Source organism: Elephantulus edwardii, unplaced genomic scaffold (assembly GCF_000299155.1).
Source record: "Elephantulus edwardii isolate Elephantulus edwardi_28Jun2011 unplaced genomic scaffold, EleEdw1.0 scaffold00214, whole genome shotgun sequence".
Classification (NCBI taxonomy): Eukaryota; Metazoa; Chordata; class Mammalia; order Macroscelidea; family Macroscelididae; genus Elephantulus; species Elephantulus edwardii.
In genome coordinates this window covers 3,298,606-3,316,086 of record NW_006399964.1, presented here as the reverse complement: position 1 = coordinate 3,316,086, position 17,481 = coordinate 3,298,606, and the positions used below count along the sequence as shown (strand labels likewise).

Here is a 17,481-nt window from a genome sequence, read left to right as displayed (position 1 = left end):
TTTGATTGTGAAGCCAAGGAAACTGAAGCTGTTAACAATCTCAATCTCTTCATCTGTAATGATGCTGCGAATCAGAAGATTTCACCCTTGGCCCTATCCAACCCAGGTATGCCCAAACTCCCAGAAGTGTGGAAGACAGGGCATGTTTAACTAGTTTGGGGCCCAAGAGAAAACAGCACTTGTATATCAGACAGAGAGGACACATCACCCTCTCCTGGGAAATTATCCTACTGTGACAGCAACATGCTGAAAATGGAAGAGAAGAGGCACAAAATCACAAGAAGTCAGTTCTCGAGCAGAAGCTCAAGGCAAAGAATTTTTCTTCAGAACCATCGGAGACAGAAACCCTTCTCTAATACTAGTACTTGGGAATTTGGACGTAGAGCCTCCAAAAATCAAGAGAGACTGGCTGCAGCATAAGAGACCAGCAGCAGCACGAGGCATTAGCCAGCACAGAAGCACAGAAGGCTTGAGACCTAAGCCATCATATCATGGGCTGGATATGGGCAGGGAGATGTTGGGTGGGATAGGCGGGGATTGAAGAAGATGCTGCGGAAATGGGGAAAGAGATGGGTCAAGACACATGTGCTAAGGGCAGGGGGCAACCACTGAATCTACTGGTTGCTTCTGTAACTGGGAAATGTCTTTAATCTGCTCCTTTATGTAACATGCTTGTCAAACACTGTTCTAAATGTGAGCATTCAAATTAAGATGGACTAGAAAGAAGGATTGGCCATCCACTTGTGAAATGACAGACCTGCAAAAACCCTACATACAATTTAAAAAAACCTAAATACTAACAAATACTTAAAGCAACAATGTAATGATTACACTAAAGGAATGCAGACAGCCCCAGCGTTGTGAATAAGATAGGTTTTTAACTGAGTCTTAGAATGAGTGTGTCAGTTGGAATAGGAGCATAGGGTTGTTATTTATTTGCAGCAACTGAAGGTGAAAGGAAGAATTTGTTATGACACAGGGCTGGTTCAATTAATTCACAGTGTGGGCAAATTTTCATAAACATATAAATAGATTTTTAAGCCAAAACAACACTGTCCCCAAATGACAGCACTCTGTTCAGAGATGGTGATGTATAAATTGGGCATTCATAACCTGAGGATTGCTGGTCTAAGCAAATTTACAACAATAATAGTATAAAGGGCTGTTGCAAGGTTCTTAAATTGTTTATGAAATGGTAAAATACAAACTATTAGGGAGGACATAAAGAGTAAAATGCACAGAAACCTAGAACAGAAACTTCACAAGACTTGACAAAGAAATGAAGAATCCATGAAAAGTCACATTACTCTGAGGAAATGTAAATTAGAATCACAGCTGGAACTACTAGCAGCTGAAAGCAAAGAAGACGGGATATCTAGTCCTGGTAGGAACAAAATAAATGGAATTGTCATACATTGTTAATGGGACTTATAAATTAGTTAGTGAGACTATGATAAACTTCTTTGGAAAACTCTTTAGTGGAACATCTTCAAATGCTACAGATAGACTAACCACATCTGTGCCCCAGAAAGCCCAATCTTAGGTATATTACAGAGAAGTAAGTTAATAAGTCTACCAAAGAAAGAAGAATATTCCCAGAAGCTTTATTAATAATTTACTAGGCAATTTGAAGAAATATATCATACGTCCACCAATAGCCAGTTGGATAAATAAATTTTTAGTACTTAGATCTTAAATAAAAAGCCCTTGTATAGCAAAAATGGTTTCCACTAAACTTCCAAACACAAGGATGGCAGTTCAAATCCACACAGTGAAGCCTTCACACATCTGGTTCTCCTTAGGAGAAAGATGGGCAGTCTACTTCCATGAAGATTTATACCCTTAGTTGACTCAACGGCCATGAATTCGAGGGTTTTTTATGGTGGCCTAATGGTAAGAATCTGCACTGCAATTCCAAAGTCATATGGTTCGAATATGCTAGCTATTCTGTGGAAAAGAATTTCCTCCTGTGCAATTATTGTCTCTTAAAAGCTGCTGGAGGGTCAACTATGGGTTATTTATGAGTCGATAGTACAACAAAAACATAAAGATTATAGACAAGAAAATGTTAAGGAACTTAATGCCACTTTGTAACTTTGTTAAGGAACTTAATGCCACTTTGTAGATGGTCACCATGAGTCACTGTCAGCTTGACAGCAACACATTTATTTTGCTTGTTTATATAGAATTCTAAACAGCAATAAAAATAGAATAAACTACTGATATGCACACCACATGATTTAATGTAAAAAATGACAGGCAGAAACAAGGCACAAAATATACTTGTGTTGATTCCATTTCTATGTCCAAAAAGAGATAAAAATGAAAAAATTAAAATAGTGGACATAGGTTACAAATGAGACAGGGGCATTAGATAACCTTATAGTATGTTACAAACATTCTACATCATGACTGGAAAAAGGTACATGTGAGAACACAACATTAAGAACAGAGTCTCAGATCTTTATGTAGAGAACATCTGTGCTATACATTTCTGGTCTTATTTGCACTGCTATCCCCATGTTCTTTTCATAAGCATGCAATGCCATAAGCTATGTATGTGGGCATATTATTTATGTAAATTGTGAGTGAAAAATACAGTACACTCTTGACTTACCAACATGGTTAAATTTCAAAGACTAGCAGGTTTTTATGACAATATTGGCATCATGTGAATACGGAGGATGGCACATCAGGTCAAAAATAGAAGAAGACCAACAACCTGTCAAATTCTATAATTTACGCAACTGTCAAATTACATCCCATATAATGGTCAGCTCACCAGGAATGACAGCTCTGACAAGCTCACACACCACCTCGACCATCACAGACACCGTTCTCTTGTCCAGCACCTGAGCATTTAGTTTTGTTGTTGACAACCACTGAATCAGAACTAACCCACAGCTGACCCTCCAGTGGCAGTATATTACACGAAAGGAGATTACCTATCTTTCTCCCATGGAGAAGCTGGTGGGTTCAAACTGTGTACCTCTGAACTGTCAGTGTAATTTCTGCCAAATATGTTGTGATAGCAGCACTGGGCTTGAGTGTATCAGAGATGGTGAGGATGGCACAGACTAGGGCAGGATTCAGATCTGCTATTCACAGGATCGCTACAGGTCGCACTTGACTTGACAGCACCATCAACAATAGTAGATTTTTTAAAATATTGTAAAAATATGAGTAGGCCTTTAAAAATGTAATAGTGTAATATTATGATTATAAAACATTGGCTTTCTCTGAAGATATGTAAGTCTCTTGACTGTTTATACATATGTTCCTTAACCCTAATAATAATAATAACCAAATAAAATATGTATTTTTAATTTTTAAGCAAACAAGACAGGAAAGGGGCATAGTAAATACTACAGGAAGAAGTCAGATTTTATTTTCAACAGAACCATTAGGAAAGGCCTCATTGACATTCAAGGAGAGAGCTGAAGGGAAAAAAGGAGGGAATAGCAAGTGTAATAGGGATCTGAGCTGAGGATGCCCTTGGTTTATACAAAACACAGCAAGAAGCCAGGGGAGCTAGAAGAGAAAGACTATAAAGGGTAACATAGAAAACAAAGGAAGAAAGTTATAAGAGGTCTAATCAACCATGGAATTAAGTCCTTTAAATAAATTTCACTATTAATGTGAGTGAAGGGCTCTGGTGGTCTTGTGGTAAGGAGCAGAACTGTTAACCCAAAAGCAGACAGTTCGAATCTACCAGCTGCTCCATGAAAGAAGAAGGGTAGTCTCCTTCCGTGTGTACTGCCTCTGAAAACCCAGGGCATTGGCTATGTGTTGGTTCTGACCTGACGACACATAACAACAATGTAGGTGAGATGAGAAGACATGAGTAATGAAAAGGGTGGCAAAGACAAAGGAACATAATTGCATTTAATACGAGTACTTGGAAATCATGTTGAAAATACACTGTAGAAAGGAGGTGGAAGACGAGGAGAGCACGGGGAGTGCTGATGGTGGTAAGTCCCCAAGTGGGATCTGGATCCACCGAGACAGCAGATGGGTCAGGCCTGCTGATAAACTGGAGGTAAGGCATCCAAGCACATCTCAGTTTTGGAAAGACACTCAAGTTCTAGCTGTGAGCCTCTGACAGCACAGGGCAGTCTGTGGGATATCAGCATCCAGAAGTTGAAGAGTTAAGGAGATGTCAGGAAAGGGGTACAGAAAGGACTGGCTTTTGTGTAAACAGAAAACCAGGGGAATAAAGAGCCCTACGGGCCAAATGAGGGAAGCGTTTTCAGAAGGAAGAAAAGGGGCAGGTAGGTCAAATGCCTAGGTTAAAATATAAAGACTGAAAAATGAACATTGAATTTTGCAAGCAACACTAGGGAAAGGGGGTAGAGGGAACATAAGACTGCTGGGAACAGTACAAGTCAATCTGAAGTGACATCTGTCAGAACATTATGTGTTCTAAATCAGTTACCCTGAGCTGCACAGTCACAGACGTGAAATAGTACATAACAGGGCTGGGGATCTACCAAAGGGCAGTGACAACAGAAAGAGGGACAGTGGCGCTGACAGCCAGTGAGTGTGGCTGGCAATGAGAATAAGCTGAGAAAGTGACAGAGTCACAGGTAATGCAGTGGTCACATGTTGGTGGTCAGCGGGGAGATGGCTCGGAAACCATGAGCAGGAAATCATGGGAGAATTGCCTGGAGTTGAGATGAACTCACTGGTGGCAAATCAGAATGTACTTATAGCTCATCTTCCAGGGTGTTTCTGTGGCTGTAAACTGTACAAGACATTACTCAGCTTCCTCCCAAGAAGCCACTGGTGGATCTGCACCCCAGAGAGGTGCCGCCTTTGGGCTAGCAGATCACCTTCAACTAGACTGAGCAACCCACTATAGCTCCCTGGGAACCACGGTTAGCTCTGAGCTACTAGAATGTCAAGACACATTTTACTACTTGGGAAGGAATGGAGGAGTTAACAGTGGAGAACAAGACAGCTGGAAGGGAAAACTGAAGGTGGCGTAGTAAAAGAATTCATAGTATTGACCAAAAGTCAGAGTTAAAAAAAGATTGACCAGTATGCATATTTAAATCAAACATTATGACAGGAATAATAATAAACACAAAAATATCAGTGTTGCAGAACAAGAATTTTCAAGGGCTGAGGTAACAGGATACAAGACTTGCTACAAAGTTACTGTGGCATGAGAATGGATCCTTGCCCCCTGACAGTCTTACTTCCCTCTCATCAAGGATAGGAACTATTCCCACATATTTGCATGCATGCATATTACTCATGGGAAACAAATGCTGTTTTACTAACATTTATAGTTTGTTATCTTACCTAAAAGATACTCTAACGTATCCAGCACTTTTATCCACTTAATAGATTCTTTTCTAAGTAAGACTATTTGGAGTAAAGTTTATAACGCTGTTACTGAGTTCAAGTCAATAACGGTAAAGAAATTATCTTTAAAATCCATTTACCTTGGAGCTTTCTACTGAGTTCCAGCTTCTCCTGTTCCAGGCGTTTGATTCTTCGTTCATATGCCTCAGTTGCTAAGTTATTATCTAGCATACGCTGAACATTGGCATCAAGGTCCAGGCTGGTAGGTCCAGCTGTGACTCTTAAACAGCTCCGATCAGAAAGGACACTGAAGGAAAGAAGAAAAAAACCAAAACAAAACAAAACAAGGTTGCTTCATCTGAAGTGAAAAAAGATATGAATGAAAATCTTAAATACATTCATTTATCAGATATATATCTTGCTACAGTGAACTACCTACAATGATTGCAAAACTAATTTGCAATACCACTTAAAGTACTCAACAGAGAAGTATTTAAAACAACACCCCCCCATATCCTCAGATTTTCTTGAATATTTAAAAAGTAGCCACAAATTATAAAATACTATTAGATGAAAGTTTAAACAATTTGACTAAGTGAAATCACAAGTGAAGTATCTTCCTTAATTTAGTGCAATTTAATAAAAAATAAATGAGTACTGATATAAATCAGTGAATAAACCCCCAACCTATATAAAATCCTTGCTTATACAGAGTCCATATTCTAGTAAGAAAGAAAGAAAGAGGAAGTGAGGGTGTATAAAGTGAAATATTCAATATGTTAGAAAGTGCTAAATGTTAAAGGGTAAAGGAATTAAAAAGGAAATTGGAGAGGACATTTTAAACAAAGTGGTCAAACAAGTTGTTATTGACAAAGTGACTCTGGAGTGAAGCCCTGAAAGCATTGGGTGAGCAGGCATGGGGATATCGGGGGTGACCAGGCATTCCTGGCAGATAAAACACAACTGCAGGAACTCTGACATAAGCATGTGTCCAGCTTGATGGTGGCCAGAAAGGTCAAGCGCCAGTGAAGCAGAGTGAAGGCGGGGACAGGCACCACATAAACGAAGGAGCAAGCTGGGCACTGAAGGCTTTGCCAGAACTTCGCTTTGGAGTTAACAAACCAGAAACAGGTGAGAGGGGAAGCGTGATCCACAGCAGGAGTCACATCATCTCCCAGATTTTCATGGAATTACCTAGCCAGCTTCTGGGAAATGTAAGAAATGAATCTGCTTATTAACACCGACAGAATATTTATTAGTAGCAGAGACCTCTATTAAATTTCCTATCCCACAGCTGCTCTGTGGGAGAAGGATGGGCAATCTCCTCCTGAGTGATTAACTGCCTCGGAAAACCCATCAGAGAGTCAGCTATGAGTTGGTCTCCACCTCACGGTACAGAACAACAACAACAACAGCAGCAGTAGCATTCCTTTGCTAAGATTATGAGTTCTCTATTTGTTTTATTCTTCTATAATGAATGAAGATTCTGTGTGCTCTCTCATATTATACATCTTTAACAGTAGGAAGGCCTGGTAGCCTAGAAACTCAAAGGTACCCACTTAAAATCCACCAGCTGCTCTGGGGGAGAAGGATGGGCAATTTCCTCCCATGTGATTTACAGCCTCCGAAAACCTGCTGGAGGGTCAGCTATGAGTTAGTTCTTACTTGACGGCAAACAACTTTAGCAGCAGGATCACTGTTTCTTTGGGGTTAATTTACAGAGCTCCATTATATAATTTAAAGGCTTCAACTTCTTGTATATGACCCAAAGTATTTTAATATTTGAAACTTACCAGCTACTGGTATATGTAAAACCAACAAATGGGAGGTGGTGGCCAGAAAACGCAGCATGTGTTGGTGGGGGCATCGTTTCCTACAAGAAGAAAAACACCCAGTAAGATAGAGATAACTGTTATGTATAGGGTGGGCTAAAATTACTGTCCGTATGAAATCTATGGCCACTCAGTTTAGAAACACTGTTAGAAGTAACTAAAAGGTCGGGAGTTTGAATCCACCAGCGGCTCCTCAGAAGATGGACAGTTTCCTTTTATAAAGATCTCAGAAATCTAATGGAGGATCACTGTGAGTGGAAGTTGACTGGAAGGGAGGGGGTTGTGGGTTTTTGTTTGTTTTCTGTTTTGCCTTGATAGTGAGTCCAAGAGTGAAAAATGGGGGGAAAAAATAGAAAGTGTACAAGTAAGACTTTTAGGAATAAAATAATTGAGTAAAAATCAACGTTCAAATGAAGAAGGTTAAAAAGAAATAGGCCAAGAAAGATCTTTGCAATTCTTTGCTAGGTATCAGAGAGCAGGACAGTGACTAGGGATGAAAGAGGAAGAATCAACGCCTTGAGTTGTGGTGATAGTGAAGAGTCTTGAACATACCATGGACCACTAAGAAAACAAATTGGCCTGTCTTACAGAGGGTGAAACCAAGTTTGGAGGCTAGGATTTTGAAGCTCTGGCTCACATAGTTTGTACATATGGACCGGAAGGGTTGATCTTTGGAGAAGGACATGATGCTTGGAAGGGTAGAGTGACAGCACAGGAGAGGCAGACCCCAGATAAGATGGATTGATACAGTAACTGGGGCAATGGGGGTATGTGTGTTGGAGTCACTGAGACTGACTCAGGACAGGGAAGGAGAGTTCAGAGCCGTTGTGGATAGGGTTGCTATGGGTCTCAGGTGACTTGCTGGCACATAATAACTATATATCTATATCAGATATATATAATATATATGTATTTTTTTAGACCATTGTGTTATTGGTGTTTTGGGGGTTTTTTATCTACTGTATGCCCTTGTAAAGGTTCAAAGCATTTCAACAAAGAATTAACTTTAAAATAAGTGATGCCACAGGCCTAGAATGCTTGTGACATTTAAGGGTTTATTATGTTTGCTGTCCAAGAACAAAAACAGCATTCATAAAAATGTACTAATTTTTGCTGGAATTTTACTTTTGTTAACTTTATATTAATTTTAGTTATCTAGGCTTCTTAATATGTTCACTAATGTGCTCCTGGAAGAGTATATACTAAAATCAGTGTGGAAAACTAAGCACACCAAATTAAAAGTGTGATGGTATTTTAAATGGTAATTTAAATGGTATTTTTATATTTAGATTGTATTTTTCTTTGTATTATCTTGAGATTTTTTTTGTGAAGTTTGAAGTTACATATTTTTAAAATTTTTATTTTATACTGGTTTATTTATAAGGTTCATATACATTGTTTTTCACACTGAATCTTTCCCATTTCCTTCACCCCCCACCATCAAATTGTGTGATCTTATGATTAATGTCTCCTCATCCTCAGCCCTCTGCTCCCCCCTTTAGTTCCTCATCCTCATTCTACAGTAACTATATATATATACACACACACACACACACACACATACATATATATTTTACTAAATTTTTATTTAACTGAATGATCCAGAGCAGACCACAAATTATGTGGTCCGGTCCACAAGCTAAGAGTGGTTTCTACATGATCAAAATTTATTAATAAAAGAAAGAAGGAAATCTATTTAGCAGGAACTGTTTGCGGCCTGTGAAGTCTAAAATACTAAAATATTCACTATATGACCCTAAACAGAAAAAGTTTGCTGACTAGTGGTGTAAAACTTCCCCTGTTATATTTTGAGAAAAGAAATCCATTTCCAGTAAAATTATGTATATAATAATTACATGAGACTGCAAAATTTCCCAGGAGGAGCTATGTTATCTACAACATGAATAGTCTTCCAAGTATCCTGAAAAACCTACAACTAGGAGAGGATAGAATAGACGAATGGGAGATTTCTATGCACATCCAAAAACTTCTCCAACAGGGTAAAAAGGGAAGCCACAGACCGGGAAAAAATATTTGATAATGTCATGTCTGACAGGGGACTTATATCTAGAATTTATAGAATACTTGAGCACCACAACAAGATAATGGTAAACAACCCAGTCACAAAATGGGCATAGGATATGAACAGACACTTTACCAAAGACATTCAGATGGCAACAAACACATTAAGAAATATTCAAAATCCCTAGCTCTAAGAGAGATGCAAATCAAAACAACTATGAGATATCACTCACCCCAGTAAGAAGAGCAAAATTCAACAGAGCAGTAAACAATAAATACTGGAGAGGTTGTGGAGAAACTGGAACCCTTATTCACTGTTGGTGGCGGTGTAAAATGGTGCAACCACTATGGAAGGCTGTATGGCAAATAGTTGCAAATAGAAAAACCATTTGACCCAGCAATTCCACTACTGGGAATATACCCTAAAGAAAACAAAACTGCCATCCAAGCAGATACACACACACCATGTTTATTGTGGCTTTGCTCACAATAGCAAAGAGTTGGAAACAACCCAAGTACCCATCAACAAATGAATGGATAGAGAAGCTGTTGTATATTCACACAATGGAATAATATGCTGCACTGAAAAACAAGGAACTCATGAAATATTATACAAAATGGGTGACCCTGGAGGACATTATGCTGAGTGAAATATCTCAGTCCACAAAAGGGCAAGTACTGCATAATGCCACTGTTATAAAACAGGACTGACGGGGGTTGGGGGGAAACTAAGAAAAGAGGAGATAAATAATGAACACTGCATTGAAACAGATGAGGGAAAGAACTGTTTAAAAGGAATATATGATTAGATATTATTTGCATGACAACAGTCCAGAATAAGAGCTGCACAGTAAAGTAAAGTGGACTGGGGCGGGGGGGGAATTGTACAATAATTACAGAATTTATTTTCAAAGAAAAAAGCAAACTGGGGTTGGGGTAGAGAGGAAAATGTGTAACAACAAATGAATGGAAATCCAAGTTCTCTATAAACTTTCATTAAAATCTCAATTTTTCTAAAAAGGTGTAACGTTCACTGGAGTTATTTTATTTCTCTCTAGTCAATTTGTCTTTATATTTTATGATCCTGAGAGGCAGTCTGCAATTCTATTTATTATTTTCTTAGTATTTATTTCAGGTAACTTCTAAGAGAATGGAAACCAACCATCTTTAATATCTTATTCTACAAACAGGTGCTATTAATTTCTTAAAGCCAGTTACAATGTCTTTCTTAAACCACCAATGCAGGTCTCAATAGCCAGGGTGCAAATCTACTTATTCTATGTAAAGGTACTTTTTCTATATAGATTTCAATAAAAAAACATAATCAATGCTATAGAAAATAAAACCATAAACAACCAAGTTATTATTAATTTGTAGCAAAGTAATAACTGATGAGAATTTCTCTCAAGATTATAAGGTCTCACTCTGAGACAAAAAATTACACAAATATCAATATTTATCGTTATGAAAGTAAAAATGTTAAAGTGGACCAAAATTCTAGAAGTAGATTTCATAAAAACATTTAGATAAATATTCCCATAATATAAGGTTTGAAAATAAATACACTAATCATATTACTTCTATTTAAGCCAAAAGTGCTGCTGAAAATATTGGAAGCAGGAGTGGCATCCACTTCTTAAGAACAACATGCCTCTGGAAACTCTATGAACGTTGAGAAATGATGATAGTTATTGAAAGGCTTCGGCGAGCTCTGGTGGCCTAGTGGCAGGAAACTGCACTGAAATCCCAGAGGTGCACGGTTCAAATCCACCAGATGCTCTGCTGAAGAAGGAGGCACAATCGCCTCCTGTACCAGTCAGATCCAGTTTGACGGTACACACATAAATTAATAATAAAATTTAAAAAAAATTTAAAAAAAGAAAGGCTTCAGGTCTTTTGTTCAGAGTCACTATGAGTCATGCCTGACTTGATGGTAATCAACAATAACCACCATCACCTTAATAACTAGAGAGCTCTGGTGGCTTAGTGGTAAGAATTCTCACTGCCAATCTAAAGGCACATGGTTGGAATCCCCAGCTGCTCCGCTGGAGAAGGAAGGTTAGTCTCCTCTCTTAACTGCCTCTGAAAACCTGCTGGTGGATCAGCTGAGTTTCTAAGACTTGATGGCACTCAACCATCAATCATCTCAGTAACTAGTGGATTTGTTCCGTATCTGTTAAAGAATAAACTAACACTTCTCTGCTTACCATGTGATAATAAGGGCAAACCCTTACCGCCAGTTTAATCAAAGTCCGTGGGTTAAAAATACCCCAAAAACATTTAAGTGTAATTCACAAGTAACAAAACATTCTTATTGTAAATATATAATGCGATTTTTGTTTGTGTGTAACTGGTTTAATTGTGCAGCCACAAGTTAATTTTGGAACATTTCCAAAATCCTCATGTCCCCCTGCACAGAAATCTTAACTTAGATCTTCATGTAGTTTCTCTTTAAATTTGCCTTTTCGGAAAATGGCATATAAATGAAATATATTAAAATATTTAGCCTCTTTAAAAATTTGATCATGTGTTTTATTATCGAGCTGCAGATGTCTTTACATAGCTTGACCTATTCTGTCCTCTTTCATGTATGTGCTCAATGCTCATGTGTATTTAAACATGTACCTCTTGTCTGCCCCAGGTAAATACTGAACAGTATTCCACTACAGATACAGGCCATTTTCACATACATCTAAGTCGTTCCTAGATTTAAATTGCTGCTAACAAACTTTTATATAAGTATTTCAGATATTCTTCACATGGGTGTTTTCCTGCCTGCTAGGAGATATCCAGGAGTAGAACTGAAGGTTTGTATAGCAAGCTGACATTTAATTTTTTTTTATTTTTTTATAATGGTTTACATACAAAGTTTATAAAGTTCATATACATTGTCACACCTTTATTACCCCTTCCTTTACTAATCCCTCCCTCCACCCATCATATTGTGCAACCCTATATTTAAGCCCTCCTTCCCCTCCTTGGATCTACAATAATAATATTTGTCTTTATGAGACTGCGGTAGTTCACTCAGCATAATGCTATCAGGATCCTCCCATGTCAGGTAGTAATTTACAAAATCATTGCTCCTGCATGCTGCATAGTATTCCATCATGTGAATGTGCCATAATTTCTCAATCCATTAGATTGTGGTTGGATATCTGAGCTCTTTCCATGTTCTTGTAATGGTGAATAACGCTGGTATGAACACTGTTGTACAAATTTCCACTTAAGCCTCAGTTTTCATTTTCTCAGGATACATTCCAAGGAATAGAATAGCTGGGCCCTAAATCATTATCAGTAATTTATGACGGTGGGCCTCAGTTTACAATAGTCTCACCATTTGTTGATATTACCAGCATTTGAATGCACTGCCATTTGAGCTGTCAGAAATCTGCCCAAGGGTCAACGATGAGTTGGTTCCGACTGGGCGTAATGAGATGATAATGGCGCTGAAGGGGTATGAGCACCTATTTGTGCACGAATTAAGTCAGGGATGAGTGAAGAGTCTGAGTCCTGTGGGGTCTTCTCTGAACACATGCCTTTCCCTGCAATAGGAGGGCATGTGGCAAGGTCAGGCCTTCTCTTATATCTCTCACAAGTCAGGCATGGAATGAGTCAGTCGGGCATGTGTGCAGAGAACATATTCAGTGCCTCCATGCTCTTATCCACAATTCTCCTAGTAAATACTTGGCTTGTCGGCTGGGTTGCAGTTCACTGAAATCAAGACTTTCCCTCAGGACAGAAAGACTGTGGGTTTACTTTCTCACAGGATTTATTTCCTCCAGCATGCTCTGCCATGGAGCAAGTGCAACCAGGGTGCTCCTTAGACACAGGATAGAAAAACTGTTTCATTTACGCTGGACATCCACTTCTAGGGACAGGACATCATGCTGGGAAAGGTGGGTGGTCAAAGAAAAAGAGGAAGACCCTCAACAAGATGGGTATCATTTCATATTAATAATAATTAACTTTTTTTAGGATTTAATATAAATTATTTGAAGTGCTTTACACAGTTACTAATTTAATCATCACTGTAAGCCAGGGTGACTGTCACTCATATCCCAACCTTACAGGAGAGGAATCAAAGGACTGGAGAGTTGAAGTAAACATCCAAGCACACAAGTATTAAGTGGTGACTGTGACACTGGGCTCGAGCATACTGGACATGGCGATAATGGTGCGGGATAGAGCAAAATTCAGCTCTGCTGCTCATAAGGTCACTACAAGTTGTAGCTGACGTGATGGCACCTAATAACAGCAGCAACATGTACTTCTCAAGGAGCTGTGGTGGCAGATGACACAGCACATAATGTTTCAGACTGCTCATCAAAACGGTGGTCAGACTGAATGCATATGACACTCCGCAGATAGTTTCTTCCCATACAGACTACAGCCCTGGAAACCAGCTGGAGGGCTGCTGTGACTCTGAACTAATGTGACAGTGGGTTAGGGATTTCTTTCTTACCAAATTTGCCACTTTTCTGTGTTTTTTAACACCAACACTTCTGGACATGGGGTACTTGCTCTCTGAGTCCAGTCAGTTCTCCGGGGACCAGAGCTGATTTTAAGAACCCCTCTATCTTCACGCTATAGTTGTGCCATCCCAACCAAGCCAGGAGGCACGCAGGTGGGACTATTCCTAACCAATGCACAGTAGGTTTTCACAAATAGATGCTTCTCAATTTGTTTTTTGTCTTGAGATTATCTGTCAAGACCTGTGAAAATTCTGACAATTTTATCTAGTGTTATAGATTTTTTTTTTAGGCAGCAGTTTGTAAAATTATTCATTCCACCACTATATAGTGTATTTTTTTCTTTTTAGCACTTCTTCTTAATGACGTGCCAATCAAGTCCACTTCTGAAAAATATCTTATTTGTCCTCTGGAAGCATAGAGGTTACATGCTTGGCTGTTAACCAAAAGGCTGGTGGTTCTAACCCACCAGATGCTCTGCAGGGGACAAATGTAGCAGTTGGTTTTCTTAATGATTACAGCTCTGGAAACATTCTGAAGCAAGGACTACAGTGGAGTTCTACACTGGAGGCAGTTCTGTTGTGCCCTAAAGGTCCCTAGGAGTCAGACTAGACTAGATGATTTCTCTTTTTAGGAAACTCAACGACTCAACTTATCAAATAAATAAGCTTTGCAATTCCAATTTGTTCCTAATTATGAATGACTACACCTAGCTCAGCCAACACCCTTAATTTAAGATAGACTAAGCACCAGAATCCATGATAATTATTTGGCTGATGACTGGTAAGGCACTCTCAGCAAAATACATGAAAAAAGATTTTTTTATTAATCGTATTATGACGAAACAGAGGGAAGGCACTTTCCACAGGGTTATACTTACAGAATTCTTTAAACAATCATCATCCACATCAAAATTTGATGTATCTGTTGGGCTACTGACTTCTGGAATGTAAGGTGCTTCACAGTTGCGAATATTGTCCCAGTCAATGCCACTGAAAAATGGGTGTTTCTTAAAATCTTCTATTCCATTCTGACCAAGTCTATGTTCTCTGCTACAAATGAGCCTTCGAATAAGATCCTTAGCATTTTCTGACACATCAGTCACTTGGGCTGGAAATTGAAACCTCTCCTAAGCAGAGAAAAAGAAAAAGAATAACATATTTTAAAAGTATAACCTAAAAACTACTTAATTTATTAAGAGATTCCATTGACTTACTCATGGTCTTAAAAACACATTTTCTTTTCTACATATCTATAAGCATATACTAGTGCAAAGCACTGGCACTAAAGGAAATACAAAGACGAATAAGAATAGACCTCTTTCCTTTTAAAAAAAACCTTTAAATTGTACATATTAAGTTAAATCCATACACATGCACAATTCATTCCATATCCTATACTTTATAATGGAGAATAAATTAAGTGCTACAAAATCTTCAACTGCTATCAGACTAAAAAGACTGAACCTAGTGGGATTTGACTGGATACTTCAGGAGCATACCAATGGCCAATACTCTTCATAAATCACTGTACCAAGCACTAAGTGGTATCATCTTATAATAATAATGAACTTTACCTGGAATGTAATATAAATTATTTTAAGTGCTTTACACTTTTTCTCATTTAATCTTCACCACAAACATCTGGGGTGATTGCTGTTACTACCCTAGCTTTATAGAAGAGGAAACAAAGGAACAGACATGGAGTAACTGCCCAAGGATACAGCTATTCAGTGCCAAGCTCAAAGCTGAACTTAGGCTGACTCTGGACTCTATGCTCTTCACTAACAATGATTTTTATTTTAAATGTTGTACATGCTATTTACAACTTTGCAGCTGTTTGTATTCCAACCTCTGATAAATATTTAGAGTCCAATTTTCACAGACAGGTAGAAGAACATTTAAAACATTCTATTCAACTGACAGACATTGATATACATAGCCACTAATCATCATAAAATTTAAGGGATATTCTTTATTCATATTCTAAGATTTTGCAATTGGTCAAAATCTTCTGAAACTGATCAATCAAAACATTTCATGTTTTTACTACCAATAACTTAGTTCTATTTCACTCTGTGGGATGCTGGGATGATTTCAAGCATTCTGCAAACATACAAACGTGTCATTAGACACACACTTGTATTTTCATGGGAATTCTCTTAGGATACATTCTTTGAACTGAGGTTGCTCAAAACATCTGTTTATTTATTTTAAGGCTACAGGTACATACTTAAAAAATTCTTAACAGAAAGATTACACCAAATTATACTGTCATCTGCACTAAAATTTACCATTTCATAGTATTTTTTCAGTATAGCATAGTTTTCTATTTTTGCCAATTTTATAAGAAAAAGGCTATCTCTACATCAATTTTTATTTCTTTTGTTAATGCATTATTAAGACTGAGAATTTTTTTAATCTCCATTCTATCCATGGATACACATTTATTGTACTAAATAATGTTTCTTCTATTTATAACAAATATTTATATAACAAGTATTTATAACAAATGTCAACTATTTTACTGGAGAGAATAAGAAATTTTCTATCTACTACTATCTCTGGTAAATTATAGGAGAAAATGAGAGATTTTTTTTAAAATGCATTAACTAGTATATTTAGACTTGCTTTGTATTGAGTTATCTACTAGGGTAAAAATGTTAATGTTCTCTATTATTAGAAAAATAGTTCTCGTTTCAGATTATCATGCTGGGTTGGTCCCAATCTGAAAGCAATGAGTCAAACTGCATAAGATTATTACATCACTTTAAAGCTATTTTCTGTGTATTAATTATATTAATTTTAAAGAAGTAAGATATACTAACTTTGTGATTCATGATTTTTCCGTATGTTTCCACCAGAGATTCTGCATAAAATGGTGTTTCTCCATAAAGCATTTCATACATACAGACCCCCAAAGACCACCAGTCACACTCAGGTCCGTATCTGCCTTTTCCATCTTCCATGGCTTGAAGGATTTCAGGAGAGATATAATCTGGGGTTCCTACTGCTACTGAGGACTGGACCTGAAAAAGTTCACATTTTTAGTAATCTAAAGTAATAATTTGGAAACAAAATAATAATTTCAAAATAGCTATAAATACTTAGATATACAATTGATATTATTATCATAATAAAACTTTCACAGTTGCCTTTAGTGCCATTATACATGTAAGTTTTAGGAAAATCTTCATATTAATGAAAAGTTTTTCAGAATCAGTAACATTGTCATTGATGTAGGCCACTGAGTCAGAACTGACTCATAGCTGAGCCTCCAGCAGGTTTTGAAAGCTTGTCTGGTTCCACAGTCAATACTCTTGGCACTAGCGGGAAGAAAATTAAAAGACAATCTGTATTAGGGAAATGTGCTGTCACAGACCTTGTCAAAGTGCTAGAGAGGAATGAGGTCTGTCTAGAGACTAAGGTGCACCTGACTGAGACTATGGACAATGACAAAGGATGACAAAAGAAAAATCAATGCCATTGAGTTGTGCTGGAGGAGAGTCTTGAACATACCATTGCCCTCCAACCAATAGAACAAACAGATCTGTCCTAAAGAGGGTGAAACCAAGTTGCTCCTTGGAAGCTGTCTCACATACTTTGGGCATGAGGCCAGGAGGGACTAGTGCTTAGAGAAGGACATAATGCTTGGAAGGGTGGAGGGACAGTGCAGGAAAGGAAGACCCCAGATGAGATACAGTACCTGGGGTAATGAGGGTAGTAGGTATATCGTTGTTGTTGTTATGTGCCGTCGAGTTGTTTCCGACTCATAGCGACCCTATGCACAACAGCCCTAAACCCTGCTCTATCCTGAGCCAACCGCACCGCCTCTGACACACCCAT

The 17,481-nt window shown here is 38.0% G+C and overlaps 1 protein-coding gene across 4 annotated transcripts in view; it reads right to left on the bottom strand.

Moving 5' to 3' along the window:
- The window catches only part of CDC42BPA (CDC42 binding protein kinase alpha (DMPK-like)), a 418,998-nt gene that overhangs the window by 171,563 nt on the left and 229,954 nt on the right, over positions 1-17,481 (bottom strand). For all 4 annotated transcript variants that reach the window (XM_006897745.1, XM_006897747.1, XM_006897744.1 and 1 more), the window contains exons 7-10: positions 16,464-16,664; positions 14,517-14,765; positions 7,104-7,183; positions 5,451-5,617 (exon numbers count right to left, since the gene is read on the bottom strand). In XM_006897745.1, the coding sequence (XP_006897807.1) occupies positions 5,451-5,617; positions 7,104-7,183; positions 14,517-14,765; positions 16,464-16,664 (697 nt within the window). The remainder of the gene's footprint in view (positions 1-5,450; positions 5,618-7,103; positions 7,184-14,516; positions 14,766-16,463; positions 16,665-17,481) is intronic.